Genomic DNA, 18982 nt, shown 5'->3' with positions numbered 1-18982 from the left:
TAAACTCATTCATTAAACATGTTATATATATATACATACATATATATATATATATATATATATATATATATATATATATATAAACTGTACTAATATTCTAGTAATTGAAATTGTTTCCTTAAAGATATTTTAAAATAACTGTGTGTAGAAGATGAGTAATTGGTTGGGGTTTTATGAAATCCCTTGCTCAGGATTATGAAATTTGGAAACAGATAAAGTGAAATGACTTTTATCTCAACACAAGATATTTTAATGTTCTCTCCATGCTACCATTTGATATGAAGTACTAGATTCTGTTTCAGAGTTGAATGGAACTATTTCATAGAACATGTACTCTGTTTTGTTTCTTTTCAAAGCTAACTTTAATGGTACTATTCTGTTTCTAAAATAAAACATATGTACCTTCTTCATGTAGATATGGTTCCATGTTTGTCCTAAATTATTATGGAATTCTGGAATTCCATCTTTCTTCTGCCTAGGTTATTGCCATTTTGCCTTTTGTGCATCATCTCAGGGGGTAGTAAATGTAGTTTAAAAAAAAATGAAATCAAGAATAATGATGTCCTGACAAAGTGAATAGATCAAGAAACTGATTTTGAGGTTCACGTAGCTGGATTTTCACATTTTGCTTCCGATTCATTTTGGTTTGTTTGACAGTGGGCAACAAATTCAAACTCTTAGTGGAACTCGTCAGGCAGCTGAGTGATGATTGGTGTGCAATTTTAGCAATGAGTTTTATATACTAAAATTTTAATTCATTACCATGACTAATTTAGACTGAGAAATAAAATAAAATAAATTTTTTATTTTTAATATATTCCATAATGAACCAGTCATCTAATTTTACAGGAAAATAATATTTGGATATAAAATTCAAAAGGGCCTCAGGATTTATTTGGATAGATTTTTATGGAAACTCTGTGTGTAACCACAATCAAACAATAAACATTTTCTTGACTGACTATAAATCAGTATGTTATGGCTAATGGAAGTAGAAAGATATTAAGAAAGGATCAATAGAGGAGATGGATTATATATACAAATACTTATAAAACAGAGTCCATAGGTAGTAAAGAGTGTTATGGACAAAATGCTAAGTTTGGAGTTCCTAGGCTAAGTTCTGTGATTGGGATGGACCAGTTATAATTATGTACTTTCACTGAGCTGAGAGTCTAGAATTGAATATAAAAATATTTAGCTGAAAGTCACCAAGAAAGTAAGAGTTCTACTCTTTCATATTCATCTGAAACAAATAGATTTCTTTCCTTTTTTCCTTTTTCCATGAAAGGAAGTAAAGATTGAATTGAAAGACAATGGAAAGCCCAAGCTAAACTAGAGCAATTGGACTAAAGGAAACTAGATTGGTGAAGAATGAGGAAAAAGATAATTGAGCTTTTCTCACTGGATCTCTAGGTATGATTCAAAAGTAACTTCAAGCATGTTTCAAAGAAGGAGTCAATAGCAGTTGAAATTCTATATATTAAAATTGAGTATTAACTGGTTTAGTCATGCCAGCAGAACATATTCTCAGCTTTTTTGCTTTCCTTTTTAAAATGCTGGTTAAATTATTTTTGGTGATATGATTCGAGGAGCTATCAGAGGAGATTATTGTATAACCTTGAGGAATTTGCTTACCATATTAATGAAAACATTAATATGGGAGTGTACCATTTTATTAAAGAAAAATAGCTTGTGTACTCCCTATTTAATTTGTTAAATTGTATATTCACATAAATTATAGTTCTTTTTTTGTTTTGGTATCTTATGTGGAAGTGACCTTGAAAAGAATTCTAGAATTTAGTTTGAGTATTTATCTTTCTTATGGGTTGCACTTCTAGGACATAAGTCATTCTGAAGAGTTCCACCTAAAATTGGACCCCAAAAATGTTGGAGTTCCAGGATGTAGGTTACAGTGTCAACTATAAAAGAATTCAGGCTCCAAATCAAACAAGGGCATTTAGTTGGGTTAAAGAATGGTTCACTCTCTGGCCTCCTTAAGGGAGAGAGGAGCAACCCAGCTGAATAAGCTGAGCGTTTATATAGAGAAAGTTAGAAAAAAAGATACAGGAGAATAGGGCAGAGCTGATCTCAGAGAAGATCTTGCAAATGTTTGGATAATCTCAGAAAAATCCCTAGGATTGAATTCCAATGAAATCCTTCAGGGAGAGACAGTGACAGCATTATTAGAGGTGGGTCAGCAGTGAAAATGCCAAAATAGGTGTTCTTAACCTGAGGTTGGTAAAGTTTAAAAAAAAAAAAAAAAAAAAAGGCATTGTAAACTGATGCATGTCATTTTATGTATTTTAAAATAGTCCTCTGAGAAGAAGTCCTTAGTCATCTCCAGATTGCTGAAGGGGGATGCATGATACAAAAAATATTGAGAATTCCTCCTTTAAAACATCTTCAAGAAATAGAAAATTCTGTACTATTGCAGATAACTACTTCCAATTTTGTTCCTACTCCCATTTTTCCCCATCTTGACAGTTCCCATTTTTTATCATTTTTGCTAATTTGCAAAATGACTAACCTGAGAAATTCAGGTTAATTTGATTTGCTTGTCTTCTGTTGTCTGTGACTTGGAACATTCTTTCATAAAGTTGTTAATGGTTTGCAGTTCTACTTTTGAGAATTAATTGTTAATGTTTTGTGACTGGGAATGAATTTTGGCTTATATATTTCTGTTAGTTGATTTCACAATTTTTATATCAAACCATAACATAGTTATTTGAGTTTGTGACATATTCTGATGTCTCTATTTGTTGCATAGATTCCCCTCCCTCCCCCATAATAAAGTGTTTCCCTTCTTAGGCTACCAAAGAAAGTAAAATGTCTACATGGCTTTACAGGGGTATTCTTTTGGAGAACTTTTAAAGAAAAAAATCATATTTTTATACAGATTATTCTCAAAAATTGAATAAGCTTTTTACCAAGTTTCTTCTGTGAAACGAATTAATCCTAATACCTAAACCAGGGAAGGATAATGCAAGAGAAGAGAACTTTAGAACAGTATTGTGAATGAATATCAATTTAAAAATTTAAATAACATTCTTGCAGAGATACAATAGCGGTTTATTCAGAAAGGCACTCAATTTGATCAAGTTGAATTTTATACCAGAGACACAAAGGTAGTTCAATAATAGGAAAACAAATAACATAATAATTTTTTAAAAATATCTCAAACATTTATTGATTACCTCAATAAATGGAGGAAAAGGTTTTGATCAAATATATAACTCATTTTGCTAAAAACCCCACAAAATATAGTCACAGAGAAGTCTTTTTTAATATGATTGGAAATATCTTTGGAAAATCAAAAGCAAATATATGTAAATGGGAGACACTAAAATCTTTCCTAGTATAAATATAAGACTTAAAAAAGATTCTCCTTTCCTCACTCTTATTTCAAACAGTTCTAGAAATAATAACAGTAAAAGGGAAGAAAATTAAAGGCACAAAAATTGGAAAAAAAAAAAAAGAAGATAAATGTTTGCCAATGACATGATATTTTATCTAGAAAATCCTATATACTATCTTCAAAGAAACTAATTGAAGTAACATTTTGCATGCATATAAATCAACAGAAATATAATCTTAATATATAATAACATACCTAATAGCCACACATGTGTGTATAATAATTATAAAATCCAGGAGACAATAAAAGAAAGGAAAATTCCATTTAAAATAATTGCATAATAAATAAAGTTATTTGTCTACATTTAATTATATTCACTAAGTTAATTAATATATATTCAATTATAATGTATTCATTAAATAATGACATAACTATTGCAGAAAATGGTCAATGCTCATGAGTAAATTGTGCCAATATTCTAAAAATGACAATACTACCAAAGTTAATTTGTACTTTTTTATGTTATACTAGTCAAAGTATTTCAGTGACATGTTAGTCAGTCATGTATATTTGTATGAGAAACAAATGAATTCAACAATTCAGTTTTTGGTAAGCCTAAAAACAGATTATTTGGGAGAATTTTTTATTCTTTTTTAGCTTGTAAGAATATTTGAAAGCAATGTGACTTTTATTGCATCTATGTTAAAATTTTCTTTCATTTTTAGTTTAAAAGGAAACTTTTTTTTCTTTTTTCTTTTATTATATGTTAAGAAGAAAACTATAACCTGTGAATGTTAGTTTATATTAATTTACTGGTTGTTTTTTTTCCAATTCTGTTTACTTTTTGCTAACATTGAATTTTTCCCCCATAATTTCTGGTTAATTAGATTATATAAGCTTGCAAAATCTATTCCAAAAGAACCCAAAAATTCCATTTTATTTAAGAAATAATAATACCCTAGTATAGTGTAGGAATAATAGGATGTTTGTGGGTATAAAAATTGATAATGTCAGGACTATTGGTCTCTAATAATAGAAAGCTGTTTTATTTTTCATGTAATATAAAACTTGATACAAATTAAATTTTGCTGTATATTATGAGAACTATAACTAGGGTATCATAGATGTTAGAACGCTAGGCTTGGATTCAGGAAGATCTGAGTTAAAATCCAGCCTCAGACACTTATTGGCTGTCTGACCCGGGCAAGTCACTTAATCTTGATTGCTCCAGTTTCTGCATCTGAAAATGTACTAGAGAAGAAAATAGCAAAGTACTTCAGTATTTTTGGCAAGAAAATTCCAAATGAAGTAATGAAGAGTTGGGCACAACTGAATAAAAACATATATGAGATAGATATATTAAGTATTGAAATGAGGAGCAACTTAAGTTGCTACAGACATTGTCAGTGGGAATGATAACAGAACAATAATTTTATGGCAAACTCCTTACATACTTCACAGATTCACAAGTTCATTAATGTTGATGTTGATCCAGACTTGGATTGATCAGATCTGATATAGACAATATTTCATTAGTGCCTGCCTATTCAGCATGGTCTTTATTCATGATTATTCCTATCATTGGCAACCCATTCCAAGTTACTATGCCTCAAGAATTTGCCCTTCTTATTTTCTTCTGAAAAAATTGAAGATACTAGGAGAGTATGTATACTGGCTAGCCCTTGCTTTTGTCATGTGACCATCTTATTTTTTTTAACAACATTCTTTCCTTTGGTTCTTATTTAGAGTTTCTTATCTCTTAGGTGTTGGAGCATGCTCGTACCTATGATGCACCTTTACATTGCCTTCTTTGTTGCATTCATTTTTAATTTGGGGGGAATGATAAAACCATTTAGATCTAGAAGAGAACTTAGAAGACATCTTATTCAGTCCTCTTGTTTCAGATGAGGAAACTGACTCAGATAGATTAAAAGATCTATCTCCGATCACACAGGCAATCAGTGCACAGGTAGCCTTGCAACTTGGGTACTTTGACTCCCAAATTCAGTGTCCTTTCCACTACATCATGGAGACTATAGTGATTTATGACTTGTAATCATAAAACCCATGATGAATAACCATATGGTATTTGTCATTAAATGTCACATGAATTTTGAAAAATATTAGTGGCTTATATTTTTCTTTTTTTTCTTCTTTTAGATGTGGGGCAGGTAGAGACTGCATGTTATCATACAGGATCTGCATTGAAGAAATAGTTCTAATATTGGGAATTCTCTTTGTTGATGAAATCACAGATTCTTCACATTAGGTATTTTAGAAGTATTTAAGAAGTTTTTTATACTCCTAATACATAAAAATATTATTTTTTCCTCCCTTTAGTTATAATGTAAGCACATTCTCATTTCTTTTGCAGTCTTTTCTAAGACTATTGAATAATTTTCAATATCATTGTTATCTATGGGAAGAGTCCAGTGGGAAGAATATTTTTTTCCAGCAAAACTTTTTTCTTATTGTGATGTATTCCCCATGTGCATAGTTTATTGATATATATATATATATAGATAGATATAGAGATAGATATAGATATATCTATATATATCTATCTATCTATATATTATTTTGTGTAACCCATCAATCTTAGAATCTCTGCTCTGGGGCTAAGTCATCCCAGTTGGAGAGTGAATATCACTTAACCCATTATAACTAGCAGATCTCAGACTTTGCTTCACTTTCCATCCATCCATCCATCCACAAAGAACCCACAGCCTACTTGGATATATTGCTCTCCACTCTTATATTGTATGAGTTATCCCTGAAGCCCTTTTTATTTTTTGTTCATTGAACAGTAATCAAATAAGCACTGCCATTGTGACTGGAAAGGATATGGTAGTTGATTTTCCTGTGGTTCTAACCATAGTCCATGTGATTTCTTGGATCAAAAATATCTTCACTGGCTGTTCCCTCTTTCCTTCATCTCTTCTGATGAAGGAGTGTAAGCTCCTTGATGACAGGAACTGTTACTATTTTATCACTGATGCTTGCTCTGGTATCTGACACTTAATAGGTACTTTAAAAAATTCTATTTTTCATCCAAATCTCTGTTTTTATGCATTTAAAGATATGATTTGGGGTTTGAAGAGTTGAATTGAGCTGTATTTGAGCTCATCTTTACATCTTCTGTTCTCTTTAAGAAACATTTTGGAGATTTGCTAGTTTGAGGTTTTTTGAAAGAATATTTAACTATATAATATACTTATATTAACTACATATATATAATATACTTAATAATTATAATTAATATTACTTAACTATATAAATGGATCTGTATCCTTCTCAATGGGTCTGTTCCTTTAAGCTTTTCATGCTTGTCTGTCCTTTGCACTTCTTCCTTATATCCTCCCATAGGTTTTCTGCTTGGAGGCTTTTTCACTTCCATTTGAAATCATGACCCGCATGAACTGTTTGTTCTTCATAAGAATTATGAATAGACCCATTTAAAAATTAATATTTCTTTGATGGCATCTTTTGCCCAGTTCTCCTAGCTCATGCCTTGACTGTTTTATAAATTTTATAAATTGCTTATATTCACCATACACCTTTCTTTGTCCTCTGGGGACTTTACAATTTCACTTTTCCACAATGTGATCTTTTACCCATAACCATATAGGAGCATAGGAGAATATTTATATTAAAAACAAGGTCTGAAGAAGTTTAGAGTCAGTAAAAGAACTTTGCATTTTTCCAATTGCATTCTCTACCTATCACCTCCTGTTGTTCAGTTCTGAGCCGAACTCATTCATTTGTACAGTAGTATGAGTAATTGTGTTTCTTTCCCATTTCCTTATCCTAGTTTTATGATGTTTTTCTGTTACTTTGTTGGATTCGCTTTGCTAGATTTAAAAAGTTTTGTATTTCTTGTTTCTTGTTTGGATAGGCTGAAACAGGTAGATGTCGAAACCTAGCTTCTATGGTCTCTTGTCAATGTGAGGAAGTCTAATGCACTTTTCCCTCAAGCGAAGGTTGATGAAAACATTAGTGCTCGAACTGGTCAAATTAAAGAGTTGCAAAATTGCTAAGCAATGAGGTCTTATTTTCAGTTGTAATCAGGGTCACTTTTTAAGCAGAGGTACCATTCAGGTGATAGAATGAGTTGGCGGCTCCCGAGAACTTCAGTTCCAGCCTCTGGCGTTCGTTGTTTGCCTCTGGGCATAGGCATTGGATCTTTCTGAGTCTTTCTTTCTTTCTTTTTTTTTTTTTTTAATCTTTAAAGTGGAGATAAAAACGCCTATATCCAGGCCTTATGGGAATGTGATGCTCCAGTAAGATAATGTATGTAAAGTGTTCTACTAGTCTTAAAGCAGTCTGTCAGTTGTTATGAAAATAGTGTTCTAAGATACTCTAAACTTTCTTGGAGCAAAAGTCTTCCACATGGATACATAGTGCTGGAGGACTTCAGAGTACTTTATATAACAGAGAATATTGCAAAGTCAAATAAAATGACTAGTAAATCAGCAAGCATTTGGAAAGATCCTTTTGTGTATGGGATGTTGAAGGGCTTAAATTCTACGGAGGTAGAATTTAATAGAAGCTTGGCAACAAGCTTTTATTTGTTAAGCACTTATTATGTGTCAGGCAGTGTTCATTGGGAATACAAATACGAACAAAATATTCTGGGAGGAGCAATCCAGTCAGGAAAAAAAAAACAAAAACAAAAACAAAGGGAAGTATTGTACTTCTAGTGTATAAATTCCAGAGCTGGAGTAAATTTAAGAGAATGAAGAGACTTCTGGGTCATGGTTAGAGGTTTAGAGTACAGTGAGGAGAGGAATGATGTCAGTTTATGTGTGCATACATTCATGTGTACATATCAACATAATAAGTAGGCTAGATAATTAATTAGAGCGCACTCTAGAAATTGAGGGGAAATCAGGGAAAGATTAATGTAGAAAATTAAGCTTAAATAGCGTCTTAAAGGGAGTTTGGGATTCTGTTAGGTAAAAGTGAGGATGAGTACATTGCAGGAATGGGGAGTGCTAAAGAACAGAGACAAGATATCAAGTACTTGGTTCAAAGAACAAAGAAAAGTCAATTTTGGATGGACTGCAGAGTATAGGAAAGGGAATAATGGATAAGAGTGGAAAGATAATTGGGGCTGAGGTGTGGAGTGGAGGCCTTTGAAAACCAGAAGAGATTATATTTGATACTGTAGGTCAGAAGTGTCAGATTTGCAGTCAGTAAAATTCAGAGGCCAGAATGAGATTAAAATGTAATTGGGAAATGTTCAATAAAATAAATAAAAATACAATATATAGATAATGTTAATTTGTGGTTTTCTAAGCCAACAGGTGGTAGGGATCCATTTCTATTTGAGCTTGACCTACTGCTATAGATAGTTGAGAAGAGCTATTGGAATTTATTGAATAGGGGATTTAATATAGTTAAACCTGCTTTTCAGAAATATTGCTTTAAGACCTACATGAAAAGTGGCTTATAATGGGGAGAAATCTAAGCCAGAGAGACCAGTTGGGAAGCCGTTGAATAGTCCAAGTGAGAAGGCTGGCTTTATAAGTGGAGAGATGAGGTGAATGCAAGAGATCTTGTTGAGATAGAGATTGCAAATTTTAACAAGTTATTGAAAGTATGGGGTGAGACAAAATGATGAGATGATAATGACATGGAGATTGTGAACCTGGGATCCTAAATAGGCTCTATCATTGGTAGTATTCTTGACAGAAATGGGAAAATTCCATAAGGTAGGTAGAGATTATGAATTCATGCGTCTCTAGGATATCAGTCAGTGAGTTAGTGTTCTCTTAATCAACAGTGAACTATTTGCTGGGGATATAGAGAAAGGCAGAAGACAGTTCTCCTCTCAAGGAAGTCACAACATGAAACAACTTTATATACAAACAAGATAAACTGAGGTCTGACCCTCAGATTAAGGAGGCCTGAGAGAGTAGGACTTCTATTGAGATTAGAGGCCAACCAGGAGGGAGAACTGAGGATGGAGAGAATTCAGGTATAGGGATGAGCCAGTGAAATGCTCAGGAGTCAGGAAGCAGTGGGTCATGTGGGAGTAATAGTATGGAGACCAATGTCACTAGATCTCAGAGTAGAAAGAGTAATGAGGAGCAACAAAAGTACAAAGGTGTGAAAGGAAGGGCTTTGAAAGCCAAATAGAGATTTTTATATTTGATCCTGGAGGCAAGAAGGGGCCATTGGAATTGGTTGAATTGACAATTGATATGGCTCCCTAGAGGCCTCAGGATCAGCCAGAGTCAGGATAAGTAAAAGTTGGACTTGATGGAAGGAAAAACCTGAAATTTGAGGGGGGCCTGGAAGGAATGAGCTACAGAGGGAGGTCATGGGCTCCTCTGCATTCACTGGAGGTTTCTGAGATAAGAATGGATGAACCTCATATTATGATGTAGATGAAATTATTAATGATTCATAGTTGGACTAGATCCTTTCCTGAGATCCCTTTCTGATTTTGACTAGATGTCCTTTGAAGCCCTTTCTAGTTCCATATTTTATAAACTTTTAAAATGTATATTTAAAAACAATTACCACCACCAAGTGCGATGGGAGTTTTGTTTTTGTTTTTTAAGAGAACTGGGAATATCCTAACAGACTAAAAATAAGACTACATCCTAACATGGATGAACCCCCTCCCTCTTCCCTCCTATTTTCCCCTTCCCCCCTTTCCCTTTTCTCTTTTTCTCCCAGAGTTGGGATACAAATTGCAGCTCTTGTACTTTTATATCTTCTCCTCTTCCTGAGAGTTAATTGCCTTGAACTTGACTGGTTAGGTTTGGTTTTTTAAACCTAAAAAACTGTTTGCTTTTTAGCTATAGGAGAAGGAAGGAAGAGCTACTCTGAATCTTTTGCATGTATACAAAGGATATAGTAAGGAATGCTGGCTTTTGGGAAGTATTTACTGATCTGGTGGGCTTAGATCTGCTCTGGATTTTTATTCTTAGTGTAACATCCTTTTGAAGAATGAGAAAAGAGTCCAACATAAAATATAAAACTGAGCAATCAAAAAATGGGTAATTAATGGGCAGCTAGGTGGTACAGTGGCCAGAGTGCCTGGCCTGATGTCAGGAAGATTTATCTCTCTGTGTTCAACTTTGGCCTCAGACACTTAACTGTGCTTGTGTGACCCTGAGTGGGTCACTTAACCATGATTGTTGCAGTTTCCTCATCTGTAAAGTGAGCTGGAGAAGGAAATGACAAAGCACTCCAGTGTCTTTGCCAAGAAAAATCCCAAATGGGGTCATGACTGAAAAATGACTAAACAGTTTAAAAAACATTCAGAATATAATGATACTTGATTTTCTAGAAGGTTCTTCCGAAATAGGTGTGTGTGTGTGTGTGTGTGTGTGTGTGTGTGTGTGTGTGTGTGTGTGTGTGTGTGAAACTGTTAATAAGTTTGTGGAATAAATGATGAAAGACTGAAAAGAATTGCAAAGAGGATAATCATTCCTTTAATGTAGTACTTGTGATGAATATTTGAAACTGTTCTATTTGCCTATTTCATTCTTTACTTCTTTCAATTTATCTGATAGTTTCATAAAATAGTTACCAAAATCAGGCATCAAAGTTACATATATATATATATATATATATAAATATATATAAATTTGGACTGGGTATGATGTGAAAGTTTGTTTCAGTTAGTAAATACTTTTTTTTTCCTCCTTGAAGCATTCATTGCATGTAGGTCTTAAAGTAAACTAGAATTTGTAGTTTGTTATTTGTGTAAGTTTTTTTTTTTTTTTTTTTAATTCCATCTCATGGAAACAATGGGTATGGATGCTATATCAAATTGATACTTTTTTAAAGGGCCGGTTAAGTCTTTTTAAACAATGTCATATTTTTTTTTTTTTATTCAAAGAGAGAAAAAAAAAGGAAAAAAAAAGTTCAGAAAACTGATCAACATCAAAGAAAAAAATCTGATGTTATATGCAATGATCTACACGTGTGGCAATCTCCATCCAGACTTCAACAAAGGAAGAAAGTGAACATGTCTTTACATTATCTCTTAATTGTGGCCCAGCTTGTTCTTTGCAATTTTAAGACATTTAGGTGGGTTTTTTTGGTTTTGTTTTGTTTTGTTTTTTGGTCATTTCTTTCTGTTTACATTGCTATGTACTCATGCTATTTTCCTGTGTATACTGTTTTTCTTTCACTTGAGTTCATGTAAATCTGTGCCTCTTTGTACTCATCATACTTATCTGTTCTTGCAGTACAGTAAAAATCTTTTATAATTTTATAACCACAGTTTGTTTATCTACTTCCTAGTGGACATCTACTTTGTTTCTAATTTTTTGTTATCTATAATTTTTTTTTTTTTTTTGGAAACCTTTTTGGCAATGGCTTTTTTTTGGACTGCCTACCTAACAGTGGAATGGAGTCTCTGAATCAGTCTTAGAGCACCAGCAGTTTACTTGGTTTATATATATATATATATATATTATATATATATTCACATTGCTTTCCAGAATGGTTTTACCAATTCACAGCTCTACCAACTATGCCTCTGTTTTCTCAACCTTCCAGCATTGACTGATCTTGTCTTTTATCATGTTTGCCAGTTTATTAGGTATCAGAGTTGTTTCATGTCTTTTATTAGTCATTGGAACATTCCTTTATGAGATTGCTAGCAGTATGTAGTTGATTGAGAACTACATCTCAATGTACGTTGAGATGTGCATATCATATTCTTTGCTTCTCTTTTGAAGTATGACTTTTGGTCTTAGATATTTCTGTTATTGATATTTTGAAACACCAAATCTTTATTAAAGATTCTTGAAATATAGTTTTTCTTTCTCCTTAGTCTGCTGCTTCCCTTTTGACTAAAAGGAAGCCCCATGTAGTTAATGTAGAGCAGAAATACAACTATAGAATTATAGCTTTATTTTTGGGAAGGATCTTAAACATTAATAGTAAGGCACTAAAGGGGAATGAATGATGAATAAGTCAATAAGGACCTTGAGTTTACGTTTGGCTTCATTTAATGTCTTAAATGTTTGGCCTGGATATGTCATTTAAATGACCTGTGCCTCTCTCATACCAAATCCAGCATACTACCTCTTCCTCCTTTGTTGGATATTGAACTTTTACTGGGATTCATAGCTGGTTAATGTTTGGAACTTTTTTGGTATGTGTTGAGTAATGTAGTCAGGCATAAGGGAATCCATTTGTAAAGCTACAGTGAAAATGATCATCTTTTTTTTCTTCGCAATAAAATTTCATGTAAACAAAGATTCTCTTTTTTCCTTCTCTTTTATAGTGTCTAGTCCAGTGAAAGGGCAGAATCAGGGTAAACCTGTCACTTAAGGCTTAGCTTTTTACACGGAGAACCTTTAAAGTCTTTTAAATTGAATAGTGATTAGTTATTACTTGATATTTCAAATAAAAGTTTTTCAAAAAATTATTTTGAGTAAAGTAACTATCTTTTAAAGTTGTAATTTATTATTTAAAGAGAACTATCTTTTAAAGTTGTAATAGTTATCTATTTCTGAGCTTATATTGCCGTTAGGAAAGTAGATATCCAAGACATTAAGTTACAAGAGACAGGAAAAAACTTTGCACTGAGCTGAACAGTTGTAGAGAGCTGAGAGAAGCTGAGAGGATCCATGTTCATTACATCATCTTCTCATTCCATTAGCCAGCATTATCTTTAGTGGATTTAGTGAGATGACGTACTCTGCATCATCACAAGCATGCTGAGAAGTCAGTGTTTCTTGACCGGTCTGTGGAGCTGTAGAAGGAATGTCCTACTAAAGACCAGCCAGAGGAATAGCTTTTCTAAAACTGGGATCTGTGTGGAATCAAATGCCACTGTTTTGCCCAACTGTCTGAGGAGGAGACCTGCTTGAAAATCTCATGCCAGTTGCTAATTCATTTTTATTCCTAAGCAATTCAATCTGAAATTCGTTGAAGTTGGCAGGGCAGAACTCCACCCTGTTATGTTTACTAACTACAGGGACTCTTCTGAAAGGCACTTCAGAAACTGCTTATTCCAACTACTAACAAAATAGCCAATAGAAGCCAGTCTCTGCAGTTTATGCCTCTGCATAAGTAAAGGTTAGGGTGTCCTTCAGGGCACTTATCATAAAGTTGTAAGCTTTTATTCTTCCTGGATAGTCATCTGCATTCAGCAGTATTTCTACTATAGTTGTGCGTCATTCAGAGACTGCATGGTAATGAAGCAGCGAGACTGTGGGCCAAAACTCTGCTGCCTGTGAGCAAAGAAGGGACTAACAGTTTGACAAGCCAGACCAACAAATCTATTGCCGCTGCTGCTGCTGCTGCTGGAGCCGACTGAGACATAATGTTGAGCCTACAAGATTCTGTGTTTTTTGAAATTAGCATAAAGTCCCTGTTAAAGTCTTGGAGCAGTAGCTGTAAGTATATGTGCTTCTTACTGAGATCGATGTTTTCGTGCCATCATTACCATTTTTTGCATGCTAATGGTATAAGGCAACAGGAATGGAATAAAAGCTGGTAAAAAAAAAGTGATCAGTTTTTTTCATGAGGAATATTATTGAAACTTGATATATTATGGAAAACACATTCTGATCTTCTTGTAGCTATATGCTGTCTTAGAGAGGAGACCTTCAGTATGTGAAAAGTTAAGTTTCTTTTATTTAAAAAGAGGTGCCTTTTAATTACTTTCTTCCTGGCAAAGTTCTTTGTAAGCTTGGGCCAGAAGCAAAGGAGATTTAAAAAAGGTAACAGACCCAATGGGTCTCTGCAGAGTTATTTGATACTGGTACTATTCCATAGTTTGGTCAGCACTAAATGTTCTTTAGAAATAAAATCAGTTATGTGCAGGAATTGAATAATTATTATAATAACCATAACTTTTTTTTCTTCCATTCCATAAGGTAGAAAATATAGTCTAGATATGGATGGCAGATTTAAGATAAATTTATGTTTGTGAATAAAACTATACTTTTCATTTGATTTAATAAAGACAATATCACTTAAATGATTATCTTATTCTTAGAGTAGCCAATAATGGGTGTTTCAGAGGTCTTTATTAACTCTATACTATTTGCTTAGTATTTATGCTAATACCTTCAAATAGAGCTTTTCCTGTCAGGTATTTTACTATATACTCTCAAAAGTTCTTTCTAGGGTTATTTATTTTATTTGTTTATTTCTAGAATACTCCATATATCCTTTTGAAGTAGGTAGAGATTAGTATTATTAATATCTACTTTGTATGAAGAAAATGGAGGTATAAAAATATTAAATGACTTTTCCAAGGTCACTCAGTGGCAGAGAGCTCAAGTGAGAACCCTGTTCTCTTCACTTCCAACTATGCAGCATGTGACTGGGTTAATAAATGGAATATGATTGAATTTAGAATGGATTTCCCTCTTTAATTTAACTTGGGATCAATCTATTTCTTTAGAGCAGCTTTGTATTATAAACAAATAATATAAAAGACCAAATGCTCACATGGGAAAAATCCTAAACTCCCCATATTGTCAGTTTTAATTAAAGCTTATTCTGTATTCTGAGGAGTTCTACCTACATATTTATTGGGGATATTTTGAAAACACTATTTTGTAAATCTTTGACCTGTTCCTCTATTTTTCATATGATGATTGTCATATTGATTATTACCCCGCATTGGTTTAGTTTAGAGAAAGTTTCAAGAGGTAACTAAGAATGACTTAAAATTCGTTTCCTCAGATCTTTTTTTTTTTTTTTTTAAACTATATCAGTCCATAATGAGAGCATTAGAAATGTTAAGAAAAGTAGAGAAACTTCTTGATCAAATATTTTCATTCAAAGACTTTTAACTTTATTTTTAGAAGATACCTTGAAATGGAACCCACATTTTATGAAAGTAAATTTATCCTCCACAGTATTTTAAAATTATTTTGAATTTTATTTTTGCAATCAGTACAGAAATAAGAGTCAGGTCAAATCATGTTAAGAAAGCACTTACTAAATGCCTGCTAAAATCCTAAACTGGAGGCAGATACAAAGATAAGGAAAAAAAACCAAACCCAGTCTGCTTTCACGGTGTTCAGTACATAAGGGTAGAGTGTAGGATGCAGATTAGGGTGGTCGTTTTCTTTCCAATACATATTGGACAGCTGACCCTAAGCATGTCACATAGCCTCTTACCTTGATGGGCAACCTCAAACTGTAAAATTGCTGGGCAGAAGATATCAATCTATCAATGGAGAAGATGTCCTCCTAGGGAGTTGTTACTGGTGATCTCCAAACATTGTTGGTTATATACCCTAGTCAGGAAATTTTTTTTCAACACACACTATATAGGTTTGTAGTTATTTACAAATTATGTATATAAAAGTATATACATATATATACATATATATATGTGTGTGTGTGTATAAAAGTATATACATAAATGTATATTTATGTTTATAAAAAGTATATACATATATAGATTTATGTATATAAAATATATATATATATAATATTGCTGCTCTACTAATTATTATATATTAAAAGACTTAAGCATAAACAGAAAATGTAAAAGCCTTAGATGAAGATGAAATATTTTATTCTTTAATCAGAAGGAAGCTACTGAAAACTTTTGGGAAAGGAGGTGACATGGTCATACTTGCGATTTAGGAAAATTGTTTTGTCATTTGTATGGAGAATGGGAAAGGAGAAAAGACCTGAGCCAGAGAGACCAAGCAGAAAGCTATTAGAGTAGTCCTGGCAAGCAATGATAAGGCCTAAACTAAGATGGTTAGTGCTCCATGAAGAGAGAAAAGGGGAAAGAATGTGAAAGGCCTTGTAGCAGTGAAATCTATACAGTGTTGAAGCTGTTTGAATATTGGGTGGGTGGAAGGGAGGAGGTGAAAATGACCTGAAAGTTGTGGACCTGAGTGCTTTAAGTGATGGTGGTGACTTTGACCATCATAGGGAAGTTTGGAAGATAAGTAGTAGTTTTGGGGGAAACAAAATGTAATGATATCTGTGGTGAAGCTTAGAACTCATCCATGTCTATACATTCTGAGAAACTAACTCAGAGAGAGTTAGATGGTTGAGCAGATAGAGAGCACTGAGCTTGGAGGCAGGAAAATATGAGTTCAGATCCAGGTTGTAATTATGAAGGAGACAAATTTGATGACTGGCTATTGGAAATGCAATACATTTTCCTATCTTGCATTTGGTCGATGAGATACATTGGAGATTAGGCTATGGTAACCATAAGGTAACATGTTGCCTTATACCAGTGAAACCACAGAGCCATTCTTATCACAATTCTTGTATGTAGGTATTTTATTTTCTCTTCTTTTGTTTTATGATTATTTGAATATTCCTAAATGTATTATTTACTTTGTATAAGATTATTGAAAACATCTATAACATAACAATAGCCACAATGTATATAGCTCTTTAAAGTTTGCAGAGCACTTGACATTCAATATCTCAGTTGATCCTTAAAGCATCCCTGTGAGATAAAGAGTTATCCTCATTCTATAGCTGAGCAAACTGGGGAGGTTAAGGGTCCCTCAGCTCTGAGGCAGGATCTGAATTTATGGCTTCTTAATTTCAAGTCTAACACTATATTATGCAATCATTATACATTAATTTTTGCTGCTTCCAAGTCTCAGTTTATTTAGCATTTTGAAAATAAGTGAGTCATAAAAGATTGTGATAGACCTTACTTAGAGTCTTCTATTTTAGGTAGAAAATTATAATAATTTATTTTGGGAGTCTCTATTGTACTTAAACATATTTATGTATCTACTTTCTAATTAATATTATTATTATTTTTAAAAATTTTCTTTTTAATTAAAGCTTTTTATTTTCAAAACATATGCATGGATAATTTTTCAACATTGACCCTTGCAAAACCTTGTGTTCCAATTTTTTTTACTTTCTTATTATTCACTTCCTAAAGGCAAATTAGCTCTTTTAGGTTTTCAGGTAATGTTGAGAGAGATATAGTTAAATTATAAAACTTTTTATAATAGCCAACAGACCAATGACCAGATTTTATTTTTTCCTGTAACTGCAGTTACTTATTTGTAAATAAACATTTGATATCTTTTAAATTCCAAACCAATTACAATTTTCAGTATTTCTAAGGAGTAAATATTTTGAAATAAATATTGAATAAGTAGCTTACCCTTTGTAGAATGGCAAACTTTGTATAATGCATTGTGGAAGAGAAAGAAATGTGAAACATGGAATTTTTCTTTCAAAAAGTTTAACAAATTAAATAGATAAATAAATAAATGAATAAAGAACTACTAGGCAGCTCTAGATTAACATTCAGGGTATGGGCATATGATCTCAGAGTACAAATAAATCTCTGGATTGAAATTTTAAATATAGACATTAAGTGCCTACTCCAATCCATATATTCTACTTTTACTTGGAGGATAGAAAGACAAAAAACTTATAGCCCCTGCCTCTAAAAGAGCTTATCTAATACAGAGTGGAGCTTCTTTGGGGTCCTCGCTATAGAAGTATATAAAGATATATAAAGTAGATGTATAGAGACAGAGCTTGAGATAGTCTTGCTTGCTTACCTTTGTGTCTCATGGGAACACAGCACCCAGCACATGGAATAGGGTAACATGATTACCCTGTTCCAGAGAGCCATATTAAACTGAAGGCAAAGAAGATAAAAACCTGCATGATGCAGGTGATGGTGGGGGTTGTCAATAATTATCAAGCTGAATGAAGAGAGGCCAAAGAGATCGAGAATTTGACTGGATTTAGCAGTTAAGAGGGAGCCTCTTAACTTTGGAGAAAGAGAGAGGGAGAGATTGTTCAGTCAAGATGGGGAGGCCGGAAGCCAGAGTCCTCAAGGTTAATCAGTGTTTAGCGTGAGATGATAGGTAAGTACTTAGATAATGAGTTTTAGTGAAAGAGGTAAGCTCAAAAGCAAAGATTAAAGTTGGGTAAGGGATGGTTTTTGCGTTGTGGGATAGGCTTGGATTAGAGAGGATTGAGAGGGCACATGATCAAAGAGGAAGGAGGCTTGTGGAAGAGATAGGAGGGGAAGAAATTGAGGGGACCTTAATCAAGGAGGACGGGCTACTTCCTCAAGTGAAAGATAGGAAACCTATGTGTCACGTAGTAGATAGAATGCCATGAAGAGACTGTTGACTGATGGCTTCATTTTCCCCATTGAAATAGAATTAGTAAGAAAAAACCTTTGAAGATTTGAGATTTAAACTGATTCTTAAAGGATGGGTACCACTTGCATAGTTGGAGAACGGGATTCTTAGAAACAAGAAAAAGTTGAGATGGAAGCCCAGCACCTTCATCTTAAAGGTGGGGAAACTGAGGCACAAGGTGGTTAGTTTGCTAGCTCATAGTGTTTCTAAGCATACAGGTTATCTGACTCTTTCTAGGACACTGATAAGCTTCTCAATACTGTTAATATTGCTCTGATTCTAAGAATTTGCTCTTTCCTTACAGTTAGACTCACTGTGAGACCGTAGGCAAGGCACTTGACCTTTTTCACCAGACTTCAGCCCTCCAGTAGAAAGAGCTTGAGAGGCTGTCTAATCAAACTGTAACTATTGAGGAATGATTTTGTCTTTTCCAAAGAGAGGACATTTAAAGGACACTGGCATCTTTGGAGTACTTCTACAACTTAGCAGTATATGAACATTATTATATATATTATATGTATGCAATGTA

The 18982-nt window shown here is 33.3% G+C and overlaps 1 protein-coding gene across 6 annotated transcripts in view; it reads left to right on the top strand.

Annotated features, from left to right (window-relative positions):
- FRYL (FRY like transcription coactivator) overlaps positions 1-18982 on the top strand; it is a 190615-nt gene that overhangs the window by 9478 nt on the left and 162155 nt on the right. Inside the window, exon 1 of one of the 6 annotated variants that reach the window (XM_074276872.1) lies at positions 12786-13728. The exons of the other annotated variants lie outside the window; for them this stretch is intronic. Coding sequence (XP_074132973.1) covers positions 13656-13728 — 73 coding nt within the window. The 5' untranslated portion in view covers positions 12786-13655. Of the gene's footprint in view, positions 1-12785; positions 13729-18982 lie in introns of those variants that run through there. 6 annotated transcript variants of the gene reach the window in all.

This window comes from Sminthopsis crassicaudata, chromosome 6 (genome assembly GCF_048593235.1).
Source record: "Sminthopsis crassicaudata isolate SCR6 chromosome 6, ASM4859323v1, whole genome shotgun sequence".
NCBI classification, from domain to species: domain Eukaryota; kingdom Metazoa; phylum Chordata; class Mammalia; order Dasyuromorphia; family Dasyuridae; genus Sminthopsis; species Sminthopsis crassicaudata.
Note: the sequence above shows the minus strand (reverse complement) of the source record. Positions and strands in the feature narration are given on the sequence as shown.